The sequence below is a fragment of the Oryza glaberrima genome, chromosome 2 (genome assembly GCF_000147395.1).
Source record: "Oryza glaberrima chromosome 2, OglaRS2, whole genome shotgun sequence".
NCBI lineage: Eukaryota > Viridiplantae > Streptophyta > Magnoliopsida > Poales > Poaceae > Oryza > Oryza glaberrima.
The window spans coordinates 16381255-16404881 of record NC_068327.1 but is presented as its reverse complement, the minus strand read 5'-3'; the positions used below and the strand labels follow the sequence as shown (position 1 = coordinate 16404881).

At 46.0% G+C, this 23627-nt stretch overlaps 2 protein-coding genes and 1 pseudogene across 2 annotated transcripts; 2 read left to right on the top strand and 1 right to left on the bottom strand.

Annotated features, from left to right (window-relative positions):
• Nucleotides 1-238: 238 nt before the first annotated feature.
• On the bottom strand, nt 239-1983 carry LOC127763742 (phenolic glucoside malonyltransferase 1-like; annotated as a pseudogene).
• Nucleotides 1984-10627: 8644 nt separating this feature from the next.
• Nucleotides 10628-11242, top strand: LOC127762545 (phenolic glucoside malonyltransferase 1-like). Its single transcript, XM_052287048.1, has one exon. The coding sequence runs from the start codon at nt 10628-10630 to the stop codon at nt 11240-11242; it is 615 nt and encodes a 204-aa protein (XP_052143008.1).
• Nucleotides 11243-11252: 10 nt separating this feature from the next.
• Nucleotides 11253-14914, top strand: LOC127762544 (uncharacterized). The gene is made up of 6 exons (XM_052287047.1): nt 11253-11529; nt 12807-12894; nt 13053-13173; nt 13349-13613; nt 13788-13987; nt 14390-14914. The coding sequence occupies exons 1-6, from the start codon at nt 11253-11255 to the stop codon at nt 14912-14914; spliced, it is 1476 nt and encodes a 491-aa protein (XP_052143007.1).
• The last annotated feature ends 8713 nt before the right edge of the window (nt 14915-23627 follow it).

Below are 23627 nucleotides of genomic sequence, written 5' to 3'. Positions count from 1 at the left end.
TATCCAGGCGGAGTGGATGACGCAACTCTGCCCTCTGTCCAATGTTCGGCGTTCGCTGACTCCGATCCTCTCTCTCGCTCTTTGCTTCTCGGCTTTATGTACCCTCACTACTGTGTATCCATTTCTATAGTTCGTGCCTGCTCTTTGATACTGCGAATGTGAAAGATTAAACTAGCTGTAGTTTAATTTGTTTTTTTCATTACAAATTTATCTGCCGACGATGAGAAAAATCCATATATGTTTTAAATAGGGATGGATATTGGGATACGGATACGTCGATACAATACTACGGTATTCTCTTAAAAAAAAAAGAGCAAAGCGTCCGGGGTGCATGTGCATATAGCGTGCCTTCAGCACTTATCAATCGTCCAAGCCATCCGACGGCTCACATAGGGCACGCACGTGATAGCTGACGGAAGCAGCCCATCGAAGCCCACGAAAGCCAAGCGACACGTGCCTGCCTGCCTGCCTGCCTGCCGCGCGCCACGTGTCACGTGTCACTGGACGATGGCGACGATAGCCACGTGACGGCATCAGTGAAGCACCTCCGGAACCTCTCCATCCGCTCCGGCGGCAAACCGACGCCCACCTCAATGCCGCCGCCGCGGCCCTCCGCCACCGAGATCGCCCCGGTCTTCGCCACGGACACGACGTCCACCTTCGTCGGCCTCCCGAACCCAAAGTGCACGTCGTACACGCGGAACCTCGGCGACCCGGCCACCGCTAGCGGCGGGCCGTCGCTCGTGCTCATCCCTCTGACGTGCTCCCTGCACCTCTCCCAGTAGCCGGGATCGTATCTCGTTCCTTCGTCGATGGCGGCGGCGATCGCGGCGCAGGTCGTGAAGAGGCCGTCCTCCGCGTCGGCGGCGGCGATCTCTTTCTTGGGCGCCGAGGCGAAGCATGGCCCGACGCAGTTGCCGAGGTACTTGTCGGGGACGCGGGGTTCCATCCGCGCCCGGTGATCGGTGGGGAAGACGAAGTGGGCACGGCCATGGTTTCGAGGGTTGTTCTCTGCTTCGACGTCGCTTGCTAGTGCGGCGCGGATGTGGCACTGCCATATGACGGCGAACGTCGCGACGATGGACGTGCACCGAGGGGGCGGCGACGCTCCGCGGCGCGCCGCCACGCCGGCGACTATATCCTTGATGTTCTGAAGGATCTCTCCTGACAGCGTGAAAGTGGCGAGGAGCTTGTTGTCGGCGACGTCGGGCGAGCTGAACTTGTCAGACTCCTCCTTCGTTCGATTGACCATGATGTCGTAGAGGTCCTCACGTTCGCGGATGAACGTGCGGTCGATGACGGGCGGCTTCGGCAGCACCACAGCGCCGGCGCAGGCGGCGGCCCAGGTGTGGAGGAAGTGCGTGGAGCTCGAGCCGTCGCAGGCGGCGTGGTGCACGGTGACGCCGAGGGCGAGGCCGCGGCGCGCGGGGGGCAGCACGGTAGCCTGCACGGCCAGCACCGCGCCGCCATCCGGGAGCTCCGGCGCGAGCGGGGCGATCTTGGCGACCTCCCTCGGGTCGTCCGCGGCCAGCTCGTCGACACCGACGCCGTCGTCGTGCTCGGCGACGGCGTCGCCTGGCTGGTAGAAGAGCTCGTACCGGTTGGTCTTGCCGGGAGTGAGGCGGAGGCGGCCGGCGAGCGGGTAGAAGACGTGGAGCACCCGGGACAGCGAGTCAGCCAGCCGGGACAGGACGGCGTCGACGTCGTCGTCGGCGGCGCCGAGGCGGTAGAGGAAGACCCGGTCGACGGGCGGGGTCGGGAGCCACATCGCGTCCAGGAAGGTGAGCGGGACGGCGCGCTGGCGCAGCGAGGGGACACCGTCGGGCGACGACGGTGCGATGCGAGCGGTGCGCAGGACGCGGAAGCTGCCGCCGCGAGGTGGTGGAGCTGCCATTTGTGTCGCGGGCGCCATGTCTCCCGGCTAGCGAGCGAGCTATCCGCGCGCGTGGCTGATGTGAGTAGATGGAGTCCTATACAGGACGTAGTGACGTACTCCTACTATATAGTCCAATTTTTCTGTCTCACGGTATAAATGCTGCATGCCCCATGCTTGCAAATCGCAATGCGGCCGCATGCAAGGTTCTAGAAAGCTGTGTTTGACTAGTTGTCAAGTTTGTATTGGCGGAGAGCTCGAGATTGATTGGTTGTAGCGTCACTGGTGACGATGGCCTTGCATGCACTGTTTGAGGAGAAACCAACTGGACTTTTGCTGCTGCTTTCGGAATTTTGCGGCCGCGCGGAGCTCATCGTCATACAGATGCGGAGCAGCTTGGTCGATCCGAGGATAATACAACTGAGATGTTGATAGATTTTGTTCCAAATGGATATGACCTGCGGAGCTAAATGGCCATGAAAATGTAAACCGGGATGGAGTTCTCTTTCCGCCTGCGAAAATTAATTTTTCCAAGCAGACCACTTAAGAGATCCGCCTAAAAAACCTTTATTTTTGTATGCGGACCTCTTAAGTGGTCCGTCTGGAAAATATGATTTTTGCAGGTAGAACATGTAAAAAATCATGCCAACAAAAAAATATCAAAGTTTTATCCCTATCCTTTCCCCACCACTCATTTTCCTCCCACTCCTCTCTCTCTCTCTCATTTGTTCACCAGCAGCAGCAAATCCACTGCCGGCTCAGCTCCTCGCCACCTCTGCCGCTGGCCACGACAAACGGCGCCAACGCTTGTGGATCCGCCGCCGGCTCGCCCGCCTTCTCCCGGCGAGGTGCGACTCAGCTCGGCTCCTCCCTTTCACGGTGACGCGCGACGACGAAGACGATGACGGCGCTGCTTATGGGTAGAGGAGGAGACACACGACGACGACGACAACAACGCCTGTGGGAGACGATGGCGCCGACGCAACGAGGACGACGCCTGTGGGAGCAGCGGCGGACGGAGGAGAGCCGTTGGCCAGAAGGGGAGGCCTACGGCGGCGCCCGTGTGCGGCTTTGTTTTTTATTCGCTGAATGTGTTTTTGCAGGCGGATGAATCACTGCCTACGAAGATGGAGATGTCGCCTGCGAAAATGGCCGTAGGCCTGCCTACAAAAATCATCTATTTTCGCAGGAGATTGCACACTAGTAGAGAAACGATTTTCCTGGACGAGAAGCTATTTAGTTTATATACGGACCGTTTTCACGTCCGTATGCGAAAATCGATTTTCACATGCGGGTCTCTTAAGGGTCCGCACGTAAAAATAAGCCGATTTTTACGTGTGGGCCTCTTACGTGAAAACCAATTTTCACGTACGAACGTCTTAAAAACATGCCTACAAAAAGTCCATCCTTCTTCTCTTTCCTTTGTCAACACTTCAAAATTTCATCTCATCCACCCATCCCAATCCATCTTTTCTGTACTCTCTCTCACACTCTCTCACCTCTCTATTCTCTCTCACTCTCTCAACTCTCTCTCCTCTCCAGAGCGCGGCTGGCGCGGGCACGGTCGGCGGCACCGCGCCGCTCGGCGACGGCCCCGGCGGCATGCGCGCGGCGGCGACCGGGAGCGGCAGGCTCAGCGGCTCGTGCGCGCGGCCGCGGGCGACCGGGAGACACAGCGGCAGTCGACCGGACAAGTACCTCGGGAACTGCATGGGCACGTGCTTCGGCGCCCAGAACGGACATTGCCGCAGCCGGCGCGGATGGCCTATTATCGCCGCCGCCGTCGACGAAGGAATGCGATGTGATCAAGGCTACTGGGACAGGTGCAGGGAGCGCAGCACAGAGGTGATGACCTGGCCGTTTTCGGTGGCGGGGTCACTACACCAGATCCTCACATCTTTGACGGCATATCTGTGACGGGCTTTAGTATTGGTCAGTGATGAGGGTCACCTTTGACGGGTCCTACGGGACGCCGTCATCGGTGAGGCATCCTTCTGCAACCCGTCACAGGTAACTAGTCACCTGTGACGGTCCCACAGTAGAAACCGTCAAAGGTGAGGTAAATCTCACCTCTGACGGCTTCCACATCCGGCCCGTCACAGGTAACTAGTTACCTGTGACGGGTTGCATCCTTATAAACCGTCAAAGGTGAGGTTAACTCACCTCAAACGGACCCATCACTGGAGCCTGTCATAGGTGGGGAGGAGGGGCGGAGTATACTAATATGTACTCCCTTATCCACTCTGTCCCTCACACACTCTCTCTTATCCACATAAACAAAAGATCTCTCTCCCTTATCCACACTCACAGAAACAAGAGGGGAGGCTCTTGCGGGGCGGCGGAGGACCCGACGGCCCCAGAGAGAGGCGGCGGCGTGGCGGCGGCGGCGACGCGCGGCGGTGGTTCGGCGGCGTTGGGCGACGGCTCAGCGGCGCGTGGCAGCGGCGGTGGTGCGGAGGCGCAACGACAAGGCGGTGCGGCGGCGCATGGCGGTGGCGGCGCTGGGCGGCAGCGGTGGTACCGAGGCAAAGCGGCGAGGTGGTGCGGCGGCGCTAGGCGGCGAGCGGTGGCGGCGGTACCCACATCCTCCTCCCGCTTCTTTCTCTCCTCCTCCCCCTTCTCTTATTTCCGATCTGGTGTGTGGCTCAGCGATGCGTGGCAGCGGTGAGGAGGGCTCGACGGCGTGCAGAGGTGAGGAGGAGGTGGGCGGCAGCGCCGCGGCCTCCATCCCCGACCGGCGGGGGCCATCTCCATCCCCGACCGCCGGCCTCCAGGAGCTTGGGGTCACCGGCGCCAAGCTCGAGCGATGACGATGATGACCACCGACGACAACCGCCGAGTCTGCCTCCGGGACATGGATCTGGCCTCTAGGACACGGATCTAGCCATCGACGCCTCCCCCACCTCCCGGCCGCCAGCGCCTCCACCCTTTCTTCCCCGCCGATGTGGTCGGTCGCCATGGCTGCCATCCCTCGCCTGCCGGTCGCCAGATCTGTCGCCGGTGTGCGGTGTGCCCCTCTCACCCCCTATACTTTTGCATTGATATGATATTGTTGTCTGTGCATTGAGAAATTCTTGCCATCCACTTTGTGTGAATACTTCTATATGAGATCTATCGGTTTGAATTTTTTGTGTGATGATGAATGTGAGCAAAGCAACTCTGAGCCTGTGACAACGAGCACCACCACAGCAGCGTGCACCATTTTTTTTTGTTTGTTTTTCACACCAGTGACGGGTTGCACGCTGCTTCTTTTATTTTTTTTTGCTGGGTTAAAGACATCAGTGACGGGCCACAAATTAATGGGTCGTTTTAGATAACAGTCACCTGTGACGGGTTTTATATGTGGTCCGTCACAGGTAGCCTTCACCACTGACAGGTCTACACCCGTCAAAGGTGAGGAGAGTCATCAGTGACCACTAATCTCTGACCAGAGCTATATCCGTCAGAGGTGACACTTTGGGCCCGTCACAGGTAGCCCTACCCAGCGTAGTGGGTCGCCAAGGTTCCGCGTGTACGGCGTGGGTTCGGGAGGCCGGCGAAGGTGGACGTCGTGTCCGTGGCGAAGACCGGCGCGATGTCGGTGGCGGAGGGCCGTGGCGGCTGCTCCGGTGGCATTGAGATTGAGGTGGGCATCGCTTTGTCACCGGAGCAGATGGTGAGGTTGCGGAGGTGCTTTGGCGATGATATCGCGTGGCTGTCGTCGTCGGGGCATTGAATATCTATTGGTAGAGAGTAGCTGGTCAGCGCTATACCAGCTATACTAGTGTAATTTAACTTTGAATCTGTAAGTTAAATTGTATCAACTTTCTGTTGTTTGTGGTGGTCATATTTGAAAAGGATTAGTATCGTATTGTAACCATTTATGACGTGTTTGTTAACACTACCACAGAACACATGAATAGTGCTGGTTGGGAAACCCCTTAAAGTGTTGGTTTTCCCAACCTGCATTATGGAGGCGGCACTAAAGAGTGATCGGGCACCAATTCCGTTTTAAAAACTAGCATCTTTAAAACCATTTGCGAGCCAAAAAAAAAAAGGCTCGATGCATCGAGCTCATCCACCCCGCATCACAGAACTCCAAATCAATTACAATCCTCAATTCCCAATCAAACAACATCACATAACAAGAAACATTGAAGAACATCACATAAATCTTTCATAGAAATCATTCACTAACATTGAAGAACATCACAGAAAATCATCACAGAAAGAGAGGAGGGAGGGCGCCGCTGCATGCCGCCTCCCGCCGTGGCCGCCGCTGGGACGCCCCTCCCCGGATTTGGTGGAGGGGAGGGCGTGGCCACTGCCAACCAACCACCGCCTCTCATCCCTGCGAGAGAGAGGACAGCGAGAGAGAGTCGAGAAGGGAGGGCGCCGCCGCCAGGCTGCCACCGCCTCTCATCCCGCCGCCACATCCCCCCTCCCCTCTGCCGCCGCATGCCGCCTCCCACCGCGGCCGCCGCTGGGCCGCCCCTCCCTAGATCTGGCGGAGGGGAGGGCATGACCGCCGCCGGCCGCGGGCAGCGAGAGAGAGGACAGCAAGTGAGAGATGAGCCACCGCACGCCGCTCCTCCACCGCCGCCTCCACCTTCGAGAGAGAGAGAGGGTGCTCGAGAGAGAGGGGAGAGAGAGCGGAGAGAATGAGAGAAATCGAGAGAGTACGACTGTGCAAGTGGACGCTAAGGACCTTATCTCCTCGACGCATCGTAGTGGGGCCTACCAGCTCGGCTAAATTCGTAGGTGCCGGTTTGCACCTATAATTTATTATAGGTGTCGGTTTTTAATATTATAGGTTCCGGTTTTTTTAAAACCGACACAAAATAGAATGGGTGTCAGTTTTTATTTAGAGCCGACACCTATAATTACTTAAAGGTGTCGGTGTTTTGTGATTTCAACCTACGGAGGTGAGAAAAGGCCTATAGGTGCCAGTTTTAGCACTACCGGCTTTTCCAGGATTTAATGGTATTGTGCTTTCAGTGGTAGGCGACGTATCCGTCGACAGCGAGGCACCTGTGGTGACTTCGTCAATCTCCAAGATTTACCAGCCCTGTCTTCGAAGATGCTCATAGGGGTAGGGTTTGCCTGCGTGTGTTCATAGGGGTAAGTGTGCGTGCGTTGTGAGTATCTGCGTTGTAGTGTGTAATTCTAAAAAAAAGAACATATACATGGGACTATTTATTTGACATTTGATAGAAAACACTCTTCTAATTCTAGCAAATTTTAGACTGTTGGTTGGATGTGTATTTTCATTCCTCGAGGGGATATTCTCTCGTTGTTTGCATGTTATCTAAATAGTTATTACAAAATTTGAAAAAAATAACAATATAGATTAATATGAAATATATCACTCCACAAACATCCAAGACCAAATTCAACTTCTACAAGTTGTAGCAAAAGAACAAAATAAACTGAAATAGTTATCGTACATTCTCAGCTATATTTGTTGTTTTTTTACGACTTGTAGAAGTTTAATTTAAACGTGCATGTTTCTGGAGTGATATATTTCATATTAATCTATGTTGCCAATTTTTTTCAAACTTTTTGATGACTATTTAGATGGCATGCACAAAATAAGAGGATATCCCTTTGAGGGATGAAATCACTTTTCCACTGTTGGGTTAGCATTACTTCCAACTCTAACTCCTTACTCTTCTCCTCCCTCCCTACCATCATCGCGCAGCACACGAGAGGGCAAGAGTCAGGCGACCAGAAATCTGCCCCACCTTGTTAAAATCACTTGAGTTTGACATTTGATTTCATAAGTCATTTTGTTGTAAATACTTGACCAATTTGGTTTTGTTATAAAAACCGCATAGCGTACGTGCTTAACCGGATCACCCCATTGTCGCTGATATAGACCACCACAGGTTAAGCTAGCCGCTTCAATCTTTTTCTAATGTTTGCATTATATTTATTTTTCATTTGTCATTGAAATCTTTTTCTACAAATTGAGAACCTCGGTGTAACAATGTTTGAACTCTCATAAGCAATTCTATTTGTCAAATTAAAATAAGTGTTAAGGCTATACTTTTAAAGCTATTTAATTTTGGTAAAACCATATTGACGGTTCACAATTATGAAAACATATTGATTTGGTTAAGCACGTGTGCACTTAGGTGGTTTTTCAACAAAACCAAGTCCGAATGATTATTTGCAACAAATAATTTGTGATAAAATATCAAACTTGAAGCGACTTTTACTTGGTTTTTGCTATTTTCCCTATAAATTATACTCTCTCCCTATTTTAATGTACGACGCCGTTGACTTTTGGACCAACGTTTGACCATTCGTCTTATTCAAAATTTTTGTGCAAATATAAATATGTGATGTGCTTCTATGCTCTTCAATGTATTAAAAACTACACAATTTTTAAAGAAGATGACCAGATTAGAAGGATAGTGTAAACTTCATTTAGGGAGGGTAGTTTCATCCTTGAGGGAGTTATCTCCGATCCTATAAGTCCGGAGCCCACACCAACACTGATCACCGGCAACTTTTCACAAACTGAAAACCACTAATTAACAACAGCGATCTCTATTGCATTTGCATCGCAGCACAACAAGATCTCTATTGCATTTGCATCGCATCACAAAAACAAATCGATCATCACCTGATAATCTGAAACAAACTAAAAATGAAATATGCATGCATTCCAAGCTGCAATCATTATCGTGTACGAAATGCATCGAAAAGTTAAGCAACGGCAATTGTTGGCACAGCACCATGGGTCGAGCAAGCAAGAATCAATGTGTTCGTTCACTTACCCTGATATTTTATTTTCTCCTCTATCTCTCTCTCTCCACTTAAACTGCCATCCAAGCTTCTTCCAATTCATGGCGATGCTGGTCCAGAATCGATAACTGACCGGATTACTTAACCGTACTGCCATTGAAGCAACCGAATCAAGGTATTTCAAAGCAAATATCGTAGATGAGACGACAGTGAAGGAAAAGTAATAGGGCTTAATTATGTGGGCGTCTTGAGTACGAACTCCCAGTCCAGATATATCTTGTGCTAGCCAAAGGATTGATCTGTTGATTGTTGGGATCAATCTGCAGTTCTAACCACGACAACGGGATCCATGTAGACACTAGCGACTACAACAGTTTTGTTCGTGGGTAGTGCTATCAGTGGCGTATCTAAAATTTAAGGTATGGGTGGTCCGACTTATAAAAAATTTTAAACATCTTGAATATAATAATGTTAATATATAAAATATAAATATAGGTAATAGATCCACTTCTTCCGTATCTTGTTTAGAGTATACTCTTCTGTCATAACTCGGAAAGGATATTCAGAAGCATTTTTTTTTTGCATGTTTCTGAAAATGAGATGAAATATCTACATCTGTTGTTATGTTTTAAGAATCTACATCTACATCTATAATACAATAGTAGAATTTTAGATGTATGAGTTGGGTCAAAACTGAAAATTGAATGCCTAATATGGTTCTAATCTGCTAATCAGTAGGAGTAATTAATTATCACCTGCCCTAGTGCTCTTTGTTGGTTCCTTCCCTTGCAGCTCGCGCAGATCCCAGTTGGCCAATGCCCTACATGCAGGCGCTGATCACTGCACGTCGTCGTCGGCCGCCGCAGCCGCAAGCACTCCGGCGCCCTCTTGCTTCTTTGCTTGTACGTTGTTGGCCCATCGTCACTTGATCCCCAGGAAGTAGGGAAGAGAAGGAGCAGCCAGCAACAAATCGCCGCGCTATGCACGCGTGATGGCGCCGCTGCTACAATCGCGCGAGGAGAAGGAGATGGAGTCGCGGTAGCGAAGAGGGAGCGGAAACGGCGTCGCTTAATTCGTTTGGAAGCTTCAGCCTCACGGGATTTTTTTTTCTTTTTCTTTTTTACCCAAAAAAATCATATTGGGTCGCTAATTTTTTTTTGGTGGTCAGGGACCACCCGGACCGCCGCCGGTGGGTGCCGCCATGGTGACTTTGACAAGATGGTCGAGCGATGGTGCCGGATATGGAGAAGAACGACGAGAGGGGAGGGGCCGAGATACTGCATAATTTTCTCCAAAGACAAAATCGCCCTTTGATAAAAACGTTTAGGCTGTTAATTAAGGACCTCCTAATCTATGCCTCTCATCCGTTTTAAAATATCTGCAGGTTTTTCTATGAATAGTAAGAAGCAGTACACATCTCGTGATGGGGCAGTCAATCTGTGCACTAAATTCAACTTGCAGGAATACTGGCTAACATTTGATGATAAATCAATTCACAATTAAATAAATAATAATTATATAAATTTTTCAAATAATATAAATGGTCGAACGGTCAAAAATAAAATCAATGATGTTGGCGTGTTTAGTTCGCGTGCCAAATTTTTTTTAAAGTATACGGATACATATTTGAATTATTAAATGTAGACTAATAACAAAACAAATTACAGATTTCACATGTAAACAGCGAGACAAATTTTTTAAGCCTAATTAATTCGTCATTAGTAAATGTTTAATGTAGCATCACATCGTCAAATCATGACATAATTAGGCTCAGAGGATTCGTCTCGCAAGTTACATGTAAACTGTACAATTGGTTTTTTCATCCATATTTAATGTTTTATGCATGTGTCTAAACATGTGATGTGACGGAATTTTTAAAATTTTGAAATTTTGAAGAGAACTAAACACTGTCATTCTACATTAAAATAGGGAGGGAGGGACTAATACAGTACTACACATTACGTCGCTAGCCATCTAGAATCCAGGGAGCTCGATCCGCGGTCCGCCGACCCACGTACTGCAATGACATCGCCAGCTCACGGCGGCAGCTTCCGCGTCCTGCGAACCGCTCATGTCGCGCCGTCGTCGTCGGCCAGTGCCGGCTGCAACCCACTGCCGGAAGCCACTCAGCCGCTCACCTTCCTCGACGCGATATGGCTCATCCGCCCACCCGTCGAGCGGGTCTTCTTCTACCGCCTCGGCGACGGCGGCGGTGCGACGTGTGACGTCGACGTCGCGCTGTCCAGGTTGGTCGACTCCCTAGCCCGCGCGCTCCACGTCTTCTACCCGCTCGCCGGCCGCCTCCGCCTCACGCCCGGCAAGGCCAACCGGTACGAGCTCTTCTACCAGCCCGGCGACGCCGTCGCCTTCACCGTCGCCGAGCACGACGTTGTCGGTCTCGATGAGCTGGCCACGGACGTTCGCAGGGAGGTTTCCAAGATTGCGCCGCTCGTGCCGGAGCTCCCGGATGGCGGCGCGGTGCTGGCCGTGCAGGCCACCGTGCTGCTACCCGCGTGCCGCGCCCTCGCCCCCGGCGTCACCATGCACCACGCCGCCTGCGACGGGGCGGGGCGCGGCGCGGGGCGCGCGCCCACGCCCCTGCGCGACCAGTCGCCCATTAGGCGGCCCCGCTATTGACATATATTCAATGCCACTTATCACTGGATCACGACGACGGCCACGCGACGGCGACGTCTTCGCCGAAGCACCTCCGGAACCTCTCCATCCGCTCCGGCGGCAAAGCGATGCCCACCTCAATGCCGCCGCCACCGACATCGCCCCGGTCTTTGCCACGGACACGACGTCCACCTTCGCCGGCCTCCCGAACCCAAAGTCCACGTCGTACACGCGGAACCTCGGCGACCCAGCCACCGAAAGCGGCGGAGCACCACTGGTCAGGGGCGACGCCACAGCAAAGGATCGGGGTCGATAGACCCCGACGATTTTCAACAAACGTGTTATACCCCCTCTATTTTACCGGCACTGACCCCGGTCAAAAAAATATTAGACCCCAGTAGAATTAATTAGTTAAAGCCCAGATTGTGATTAGCAGTAATGGTACAACAAACAAATTAATATCAAAGCTAGATCAGCCCAGCCCACATAATGAGAAAACGCTTGGATTTGAGCCCACAAGGCTGGCAGCCCACTACTCCCACTAGTCCCCACAAATTCCCCTGTTTAGATATCGTATATTCGTTTTCTAGTAATTACAGAGTCTCGACTTCTCGTCTTCAGATCTTCTCGAGTCGCACATCTAGGCAAGGCAGAGGCACGACGCACGAGTGGGCAGGACGGCCGGACGGGCAGCGAACGGGCGAACTGGTGAAGATTGAAGACGTCAAGACGAGGATCGGGCGATCAGCAACGCCGCGACGGCGAGCGTGAGCAGGCAAGCTGCGAGGTTTTGCTGTTTGATCAGGACATCAGGTAAGTATCCCTATCCCATTTTTTCTTTTTGTGGGGACTATCCCAATTTCTTGGTTTCTCATCTCTGAAACCTAATCTTAGGAATTTAGGGTTCTGAAATATGCACTTTTCAATTTATTCAGACTTCTGTATTCTGTTACTGTGTTACATGGCTTGATGGAGTGATCTTCATGAACGAGGAGGATTGAAATATTGAATCATATATTCAGAAAAATTTTCTTCCCAGCATAATGGATGGTAAGAAATTAGTGGTTTTGATAAGAGTGGGTGCTTGTGCATTTGTTGTCTATATTGTTTAATTGTGTTCATGATCATTATTGTTTAATAATTATTTAATAGGCAAGCAAACTATGATGGATCGATTCTTGAAAAGAAAAACACCCCCTCGTGGTGCTAATGAGAATTGTCATGGTGATAATGAGAATTGTGGTGGAGCAAATTGTAGAAGAGCTGACACATCAAATGCTGGTTGTACAGCAACCAATCCTACTTCGCGTATCTCACGAAATCAAGTAAATTTTGATGAGCTTCCTTATGATCCAGCGGATAGAAGGAAAATATCAGATTACATAGGCCAAAAGCTACAAGATGAGATAAGGCGAAAGTATTTGCTTAGAAGTCCTTTTAGACCACCACCTGGTTTTAATTATCCACAGAAAATTATTGCAAGCCAGTCACGTCGATGCAATCCTGAATGGTTCAAGACATATGATTGGCTAGAGTATAGCGAGAAGGTGGATAAGTGTTTTTGCTTATATTGCTACTTGTTCAGAGATTGTAATGAGGGCCAAGGTGGGAATGATGCATTTGCAAGAGATGGTTGGGATGGCTGGAACAAATCAGAAAGGCTTCGAGATCATGTAGGCAAACGATGTGATAGTTTTCATAACACTGCAGTGAAAAGATGTAACAATTTGCTGAAGCCTAACCAATCAATTGCTGCTGGCTTCAACAAGCAGCGCAATGTCAGTAAAGAAGAGTATCTTATTAGATTGAATAATTCAATTACTGCTGCAAGGTACTTATTGCATCAAGGGCTAGCTTTTCGTGGCCATGATGAATCGAAAGATTCTAAAAACAAGGGAAATTTTAGAGAGTTGGTATATGTTTTGGCAGAGCAGAATGAGAAAATAAAGAAGGTTGTTCTAAGGAATGCACCTGCAAATTGTCAAATGGTGGCTTCAGAAATTCAAAAGGATATTGTGAATTGTTTTGCTGAGGTGAGGGAAAGTTGTATTTTAATTAATTCTACATAAATGATATTATCTTTCATGGCCATTTTAACATGATAAGCTAATGAATTTTTTTATGCAGATCATAGTGAAATCTATCATTGAAGAAATTGGTGGTGATGTGTTCTGTTTGTTGGTAGATGAGTCAGCTGATGTGTCTGGGAAGGAACAGATGGCAGTAGTTTTGCGGTACGTCGACAAGTTTGGATTAATAACAGAGAGACTTATTGCTGTTGTTCATGTGAAGGAGACATCAGCTTCATGTCTCAAATCTAATATTGATATTCTATTTGGTAAGTATGGATTAAGCTTAAAACAAATAAGAGGGCAAGGTTACGACGGAGCCAGCAACATGAGGGGTGAATTTAATGGTTTAAGAGCTTTAATCCAAAGAGAGAATAGCTCGGCATATTATATCCATTGCTTTGCTCATCAATTGCAGTTGGTTATTGTCGCAATGGCTAAAAAGAATGATGATGCTAGTGACTTTTTTGACATGATAGCCCTGTTGCTCACTGTTGTTGGAGCTTCTTGCAAAAGGAAGGATATGATTCGAGAAAGTCAGCAAGAGAGAGTTACAAAGGCTATAGGAAGTGGACAGTTGAGTACTGGAACTGGATTAAATCAAGAGCAGTCCCTCCAAAGAGCTGGTGACACACAGTGGGGTTCTCACTATAAAACTCTCAAGAGCCTAAATAATTTGTTTGCTGATGTTATTCAAGTGCTCCAATATGTTGAAAAAGAAGGTCCAAATGCAAAGAGGCGTCAAGCTCGTGGTCTTATGGACTATCTCAAAGACTTTGACTTTGTTTTCCACTTACACTTAATGTTGCTTATTTTAGGGCATGCAAATTCTTTATCACTATCATTGCAAAGGAAAGATAAAGATATCTTGGAGGCAATGGTAGAGGTTAAATTAACTAAGCAAAAATTTCAGCAAATTAGAGATGATGGTTGGGATTCTCTGTTGGAGACCATATACTCGTTTTGCGAAGAACATGGACTTCCTAAGTTGGATATGGACGAAGACTATATTGATCGGCATAAACCAAGACACAAGACAAACCGTACCAACTATCAACATTATCGATATGATTGCTTGAATCCTATTATGGACTTGCAGCTTACAGAGTTTAATGATTGTTTCAATGAGGTCAATTCTGAATTGCTCACCAACATCGCTGCCTTTAATCCTAGGAATTCTTTTGATTCTTTTAGCGTTGAGAGCTTGATAGAGTTGGCTAAGTCATACCCTGATGATTTTGATTCAACACAGTTGAGGGATCTTGATCGTGAGCTCCATTTTTATATTGATAATGTACGAGCTGATGAAAGATTTGCCAAATTGAAGAGTATTTCTGAGCTTGCTAAACTGATGGTGGATACAGGGAAACATCTTGGTTTTCCTTTAGTGTATCAGCTCCTCAAGCTAGTACTAGTTCTTCCTATTGCCACTGCATCAGTGGAGAGGAGCTTTTCAGCAATGAAAATTGTGAAGACAACTCTACGGAATCGTATTGGTGATCAATTCATGAATGATTGTATCATATGTTTCGTCGAACCGGAAATGCTAGCATCAATTCCAATCAATGATGTGGTTGTTCGCTTTCACAAGATGGAGGATAGGAACCGTAGACAAGATTTGTAACATGTAAGAGGTAACCGCTACTGCAACACTCTTTATTTTATCATAATATGCCATGTTAATTTTGTTCCATCTTATGCATAGCCTTAAGTCATTGCAAATTATAGATATATTGTTAGTATCATTAGTTAGTAGACCCCGGTGACTATTTTTCCTGGCTTCGCCCTTGATTTTTTCTGCTGGGGGGATGGGGGGTGTAGGGGGTGGGTTGCGTTTTAATACAACACAACCCATCTGTAGTATAGTATATCCACACACACACACACACACACACACACACACACACACACACACACACACACACACACACACACACACACATATATATATATATATATATATAGTATTGCGAAAAATAGTGTGAAGGAAGATGATTGGATGTTGATTTGTAGAATTCAATGAATTATACATGATGCTGCATGATTGCATATTATTGCTAGTGGATGATGAGGTGGCATTTTTGCATGTTGAGCTTTAGGATTAGTGGATTATGACTTTATAGTAAGATATGATAAATTGCAGTGTTAACTGCTTCAGCCCAGAAAGATTTAGGCGTACCTATGTCTTGGACTATAGAGTTTGCAATGTCATTAATTGTCCGATTTTTTTTTTCGCAACTCCATTTGTTGAGCACTATAGCCAGCCGTTTACTGTCTTCGGATGCAAGCATTTTCACAATATTTCTCAAATTTTATTGAGATATATTCTCCTCCTTGATCGCTGCATAACACTTTAATTTTTCGATTACTCTGAATTTCCACCATAGACTTGAATTTTTTGAATGTATTGAGGGCCGCTGATTTTTCTTTTAGAAAATATACCCAGATCATTCTTGTATAATCATCGATAAATGTGATAAAATATCAATTTTCTCCTTGTGACATTGTTGGCACTTTACCAACTATATCAGTGTGTACTAGTTCCAATGGTGCATTTGCTCTCCAAGCTCCACTATGTGGAAAGGTAGTTCTAATTTGTTTTCCAATTACACAACCCACATGGGTCAAACTTCAGTGTAATAAATAGAAGGTCTTGTACCATACCTTTAGTCTTGAGTAGCTTTAGTGCTCTGTAACTAAGATGACCCATCCTCTTGTGCCATAGATTAGAAATATCAACTTCACTTCTGAGAGCCATTTAAGTAGGATGATTTATCTTCAACAAAAAATTTATGTTCGTCCCCATATTTATTTTGCAACCAGACGGTTATTTTTACGATCCAATATTTTGCAAGAAAATTCCTCAAAATAAACTGCATACCTGTGTTCTAGAAGCTGCCAAATACTTAGCAAATTTTGCTTAAAATCGGGTACCGGCAAGACATCCTTTATAAATTTTGGACGGTCTGCTGTTTGGACAGCAACCGTACCTTTCTTTTCACTTTGGGATATAGATTCAATACCCATGTGAATCTTTGCATGATATGATGAATCTATTTCTTGAAATAAATTTGGATCAGCAGCCATGTGGTTTGTACAACCACTGTCAATAACCCAAACATTATCCTTTTCTTCTTAAGCAGTACGACAAGAGAAAATCATTTCTTCATATTTTTCCTTTTCTTGGGAAAAATTAGCCCGATTAATTTCTCGAGTTCTGCAATATTTTGCAATATGACCCTTTCCTTTGCACTTGTTGCAGGTCATTTTCTTCCAGGACATATCTGTAGTATGACTAGATTTTGGGAAATGTCACACCACAAATTTGAACTAGATGTAACTTTTTCTATTCTTTCTTGATTGTCTTCCTTCTGCATCATGTTCTACTTGGAAAATCCTTTTTTTTTTTGAAAACAACCACGATCTTGCATTGGAAATCCATTTTTCTGAAAATTCCCGCAAAACCTTAAGTTTTGAGGCCTGAAGCTCAACTTTGATTGAAATGCGTTTTCAACGAAGTTCCCTTCTCGTTGAAGCTTTCTTTCTTCATAAGATTCCAACGAGCTCATTAGTTGCTGAATTGTGAGAGTCGACAAGTCTTTCGACTCCTCAATAGCAGCAACAATGTACTCGTATTTTTTAGGCTGACTGATTAAAATTTTTATCCACGACCTTTTGATCCTTAATATCCTCACCATAGAGGCGCATCTGATTAACGATCTTAATAAGTCTTGAGAAATAGTCTTTTACCTTTTCTGACGCCTTCATTTGTAAATTCTGAAATTGCATTCTCAAAGTTTGAAGCTTCACTGCAAGTAACTTCTGAGATCCTTAAAACTCCTCTTTCAACTTATCCTATGCTTCCTTGGATTTTTTGGTGCCAATAATACGTGGAAATAGACTTTCCACAACTCCTTATTGGATCAAGAACAAGGCTTTGGCGTCCGTCATTCGATTCTCCGTCAGAGACTTATTATGTTCCGCTATAAGAGTGATGAGGGTGTTAGGTCCCGATCTTCCGATAGGTATTGATAAATAGTCGATTTGGGTAGAGTCGTGACACAACTCGATCCGGCTTCTGAACGAACACGCTACTGAGCCCCGCAATTGCAGCACCACGTCTCCTCTGGTTACCAACTGTGCCGAAACCCAGTTGACCTCGCCGAGAAAGCTAATCTCTGCATGCGAAATCGAAGAACACAAGCAAGAACAAGATAGATTGCAACACAATTGCATATGAATGATTAAGCACTCAAATTTGGTGTTCTACAAACCGATCTAGCGGCGAAACTATTCTTGGCAGAATAATCTAAGCAAAACCCGGCTCTAAACGATGACGGCTACTGATTAAGTATGATTAGGGACGTCCTAGGGTTGCCCTAGGGCGCACACCCTCATGGGCTAAGCCCACGACACAATTACAAGGCCCAAAAACCCAAATCAGATTTGGACTGGATGAGATATGTGGCTTGTTTTGCAGATTCCCGACAGCTCAGTATGAATTTTGACGTGGGACCAAAACCATCTGAAAGTAGATTCCATAAGCTTTCCAACAAGTACTCATGGGCCCTGAAATTCCTTCTAGATCAGTGGCTAGGTCCATTTGAAGTTGATGCTGTTAGGAGGCCCGAATCCGAATACAAAACATGTAGAACTTTATCTCTTGTCTTCTATGGACCAAAAGTGACATGGTGATATAAAAGAAGACTTGGAGAAGGTCTTGGTTTGGTCCCCCAATCAACTTCTTCAATCATCCATGCATTCCTTACGCTCGGTCTCTTTTCTTTTGCCCAAGCAAATACCTCTGCAAACGAAAACACACAAAACTCATTGTGTAGCAACGTTTGTTCAAATATATAACAAGTAAATCTAATATAAAACATATGCACCTTTGGTTGATTAATACATAAGGTAACCATGGTTATATCCGAGTTAGTTGTGTCCTGATCATCAAAGAGTACTTTCCAATATCCCATAATCCTTGATAGTAGCAGTGTCCACATCTTGATGCACCATATATCATAACTTTCTCTTGTAAATACAGGAACCATAGACCGCGTCATTGTGGCGCTCGAACTTGAAGCCATACCTATAGCTTCAATATACAATGCCGATACGTCGAGCTACTTCGTCACGCCCTACTTGAACTTGGGCGCTCTAATTTGTTGTTGGTGTATATTTGTAAGCAAGGGAACAGAGGGGAGTGCTGGATGAAGTGGAGCTAGCCAAGGGAACAGAGGGGAGTACTCGATGCAGTGGAGCTTGCCTTGAATATGGGGCTGCTTGTTGTAACTTGTTTGCTTGTATTAGGGCGTTCACAGCGCGCCACAAATTTTTGCTATTCCTCATGTGCCACGTAGACGAAGAACCTGATAAGCTTCATACAACAGTGCAAGTATTGTGGGAGGGCTGGCGGCCGCCGCGTGAAGCCACGCAACGCTAAGGCCACGAGCTACACAATGCAGCGCCCAGCCATTCTCCATGCGCCGTGCTCCCTCGCCTTCAGTGGAGATCGCATGCCCTCTTTTGGCTCCGAGAACTCGCGCAGGCAACGCACTTTGGAGACGTGGCGTCGAATCTTTCCTGGACGAAACATCAGCAATCTACACATACACTAGTTGCCTATATTTATAGGCTGAACAACCAACCAAACTTGAAGCTTCATGAATATAGCCCCTTTTCAGATCCCACCTCAAAATTTTTCACCCTGTCACATCGAACGTTTGAACACCTGCATAAAATATTAAATATAGATAAAAAATAACTAATTGCATAGATTGCGACTAATTTGCGAGACGAATCTTTTAAGCCTAATTGCTCCATGATTTGACAATGTGGTGCTACAGTAAACATTTGCTAATAACGGTATAATTAGGCTTAATAAATTCGTCTCGCGGTTTACTGACGGACTCTGTAATTAGTTCTTTTATTAGTGCCCGAACACTCCATGCGACACCCAATAGAATATCCGATGTGACACGCCAAAACTTTACACCCTGAATCTAAACACCCCATTAGTAGAAAGTAGTACTACCGCTGGCTGCCTATTGCTACTACTACACATCGGCCATGTTTAGTTGGTGTGCCAAAATATTTTTTTTAGTATACGGATACACATTTGAAAAACAAATTACAGATTCCGCTTGTAAACTACGAGATGAATTTATTAAGCCTAATTAATCTATCATTAGCAAATATTTACTGTAGCATCACATTGTCAAATCATGGCGTAATTAGGCTCAAAAGATCCGTCTCGCAATTTACATGCAAACTGTGCAATTGTTTATTTTTCCCACATTTAATACTCTATGCATGTGTATAAACATTTGATGTGACAGAATTTTTGGAAGTTTAAAGGGAATAAACACTGCCATTGATGCATAGAAGTACACTAGTCTAGAAACTTTTGACCATTGGTTCTAGAGAAGTTGACAAGAATAAGATGTCTATAGAGAATTCAGGAAATGGATTAACTACAACAGCAGGAACATATCGCTGCTGATGGACTACCATAAGATTTAACTTTGAGACACCTGAAACATTATTCCATTATTTTTAGACAACAAAAATAAGAAAGAAATTGTAAAAATATATAATTACCCTCTGTCATATCTAACCCTCACTTGGCCTTCCCATGAAACTCACATCTCACACTCCTTTTGTCGTCGTCAGTCAAACTTGGGCGCGCGGCAACCGTTGTTCTGCTGCACCCCGCGCCAAAAGTGTTGGAATTAATTCCAGTCGCCTGATGCACCAAAAAAAGCAGCTCTCCCCAGCAAATCAACGACCATTACGTACGCGGGAAGCGGGACACGTTTGAACCGAGCTATCACACGAGTTATACGTGCGACAACCGGGCTATCACACGAGTTATACGTGCGCACCAGCGCATGGCACTTGGCACCACAAGCCGCGTATCACTGCCGTATCGTGTCCTCGGATCGACCATGCAAGCTGCACTGCATGACGATGAGCTCCGCGCGCGCGCGGCCGCAAAATTCACCCAAGCTGCAGCAGCAAAAGACCAGTTGGCTTCTCCTGAAACAATGCATGGCCATCGTCACCAGTGACGCTACAACCAAATCATTCTCGAGCTCTCGATCAATAGTACCAACTTGGCAACCACTAGCTCAAACACACTAATGGTACACTAATGTTCTTCTAGAACTGGCGGCCCCACCCGCATTGCAATCTGCGAGCATGGCCACGCAGCATTTATAACCGTGAAAATTTGGTAAGACTGAAAGTCTTACGCCCCCTGCGAAAGACTTCATCTTCTGTGCGACACGTGTCCCGTGGTAATTTCAAAGCAGATAACTCCCTCAAACCCTCCTAACGATACAACCTAACGTCCTGACGTCGTTAGCAGAGAAGACGAACCGGCGCGGCACGGCGCGGCTGCAGGGAGATGGAGTGTTGGTGACCCGGGCGCGCCGGTGATTCCTGATGAAGTGTTGGCGGCGGCGAAAGCCCTGGCTGCGGCAGCAGCGGCCTTGCGGTAGCTAGGGCAGGAATGTGAGGCTGAAGCTCCGACGCCAGCGATGCGTGAGGGACGGCGAGTTTGTGGCGTTGCCGCGGCTGCGCCGGCGGCATGAGATGATACAGCCATGACTCCTGATAGTGGCATCTTCAGCATCATACATATAGTGAGCTCGTATGGTGATTAGATAAATTAATTACAGAGCTCTGCTATTGAAGCTCCGGTAACAAACTTGACTATTGGCGATTATATAAATTGGGAATTAAGATAACAAGCTCCAACAGTGAAGCAGTACAGAATTTCATCAGATTAGAAGATGTCTTAATATCCATATGCAAAAACCCAAAATAACAAGACAACAGAACTTGCAAAGTTTGATTTTGATACTCGTGTCTCTGACAAAGTGGAAAGATTTTGATGCTCGTGTCTCTGACAAAGTCAAAATGATTCTAACATCAGTCATAAGATGTCGATGAATTGGGGTCTTGATTTTCAAACTCTAAACGCCGAGAAGCTGATGCTGCTGCAGTAGTTTCATGATGAGCTTGAAATAATAGATTTGTGAATTCTCCTCGAATTGGCGGAACGAACATCCTCGAAATGTCACCAAATGGCATCACAATATTTGAGTCAAGTGGTTCCTGAACCTTTTCATATTGTAGGAAAACAAGAAAATTTTTAAAGTACGCTCGCATTATGATGGAGATTTAATTCTTATTGATCTTACAGTTGGCTGCGAAGCTCCAGCTATATTTATGTTTGATGGCTGTGTGGTTTCTTCTCCTGCAAAGTTCATAAGGCAAAATTGGTACTTAATGAACTCGATGAAAATGAAAAAAAATAAAAGACAAGCAAGTTAAAATAGAATACCTTTGTTTGTTGTTTTCTTTCCTCTGTCAAGCAAACTTCCAGATCTTTTTTGCAATGGACCTTTTTTGTGAGGAGGAGCTCTAATTGATATGCGCTCTTTTGCAACTTCTTCTGTGCACTCAAGAAAACATTGTGGAGCTTCATTTTCATCTAGATTGACCTTGCTTAATAAATTTTCTACTTCTATGGTCAGTTTATCAAAACCATGATCCAAGTGTTGGAGGACTTCATTGGAAACTCCACATTTTAGTGTAACAGATATCATTTTTCGGCAAAGATATGTACTTTGTGATGCTAAGCTGTTGCTTTGGCCTTTTCTCTTGCATGTAAAGATTCCTCTTTTTGCATATTTTGTCCATCTACTCAATATATACTGAGGAGGTAAAACAATAATACTGTTGTGGTTGAAGATCCGTAGTACATGCTTGCATAAAATACCTACATGATTCAGAATATGTTAGAGGTGAAATATTAATCCCAACTAGAATGGGGAATATGTCAGGAAAATACACTTACCAAGACAGGTATACTTCCTGCAAGAACATGATATATTCATATCAACTGAATTAAAGGTGACTCTTGCTTCGTCCTTACTGTGATCCACAGTTACTACCTTGTGTATTGTGGCCCACTTCTCACGCAAATCATACAAGTTCTGTATCCAAGAATTGTCTTCAAGGTGGTAATCAGATATCAACTTTTGCCAATTGAAGTTAAAGTGTGCCACTGACCTTTCTTCATACACACATCTTTTAAAGTCATGAAGAAAATTAGGATTATTGGAGATTACATGGCTTAGATGCTTTGCAGCATTTTGGTATATATGCCATAGGCAAAGACGGTGACTTGAGTTTAGGAATACAATCCTAATCGCCTTTGCCATTGCAGCACACTGATCTGTGAAAATTGTTTCAGGTTGCTTCCCCGACATTGCCTTCAGAAAGTTTCTAAATAGCCAAACAAATGAATCAGCACTTACATCGAATAATAATGCAGCTCCAAAAATAATAGTTTGCCTATGATGATTTGCTCCAATAATAGGAGTAAATGGCATTTCAGACTTGTTTGTTTGAAATGTTGTGTCAATGGAGAGAACATCCTCAAAACAAGCATAATCTGCAATGGCCTGACCATCTGTCCAGAAGAAATTACAAATTCGACCATCCTCTTTGTCCAACTGCACAGAATAAAGAAAGAAGGGTCTTCTGCTTGTTTGTTATCCAAGTACTCCAATAATGTTTGTGCATCTTGTGTTTCCAAATACTTTTTGCGCTCTCGACCAATAAAGTTATTGCAATCCATTTGTAAGAATGGCACATTTTCATCTCCACCTAACCACCGTTGAAAAAAATCAAATATCTCAGCTGGCTTAACTCCTGCTTGTTGCATCATACTAATTATATGCTCATCGGCATTTGACATACGCCGTTGTGATCTAAGCATGTGTGACTTGTCAGGACTTACAAAAGGGTAATTGTGTGCCAATTCGACTTTCTGCACCTTCCAAATACCTTCCCAGGAAATAAAGAACTGAACACGAGCCTTGCAATCTGTTTTTGTACAAGCACGTTCTTTCTTTGGCTGGTGTGTTGGATTACTGTTCTTGTGACCTTCATTACTGCAAACCATGTACTTGGATGATAAAGTGCCATCTGCTCTGTAGTTAACGTGGCACTTTCGTACACTAAAGCCCACTCTTCTAGCATATGAATTGTAGAAATTGTATGCATCATCCTCAGGTTGAAAGGTCATGCCAACCTTCGGCACTTGCTCGCAAGGAGCATTCTGATTGGTAGCCTATAGGTACAATAGAAGCATATATCAAATTGGATTTTTTCTTGGATATTAGTTTATAGTTGACTTCTACACGGATGTACGCTAACAACCTGCAGTCACTTTATTACAAAAAGAATGCCTTACCTTTATATTGATTGAGTAACTTGTTCAGATTTCTCACGATCTGATCTGAACTCTACAGTATGACCCT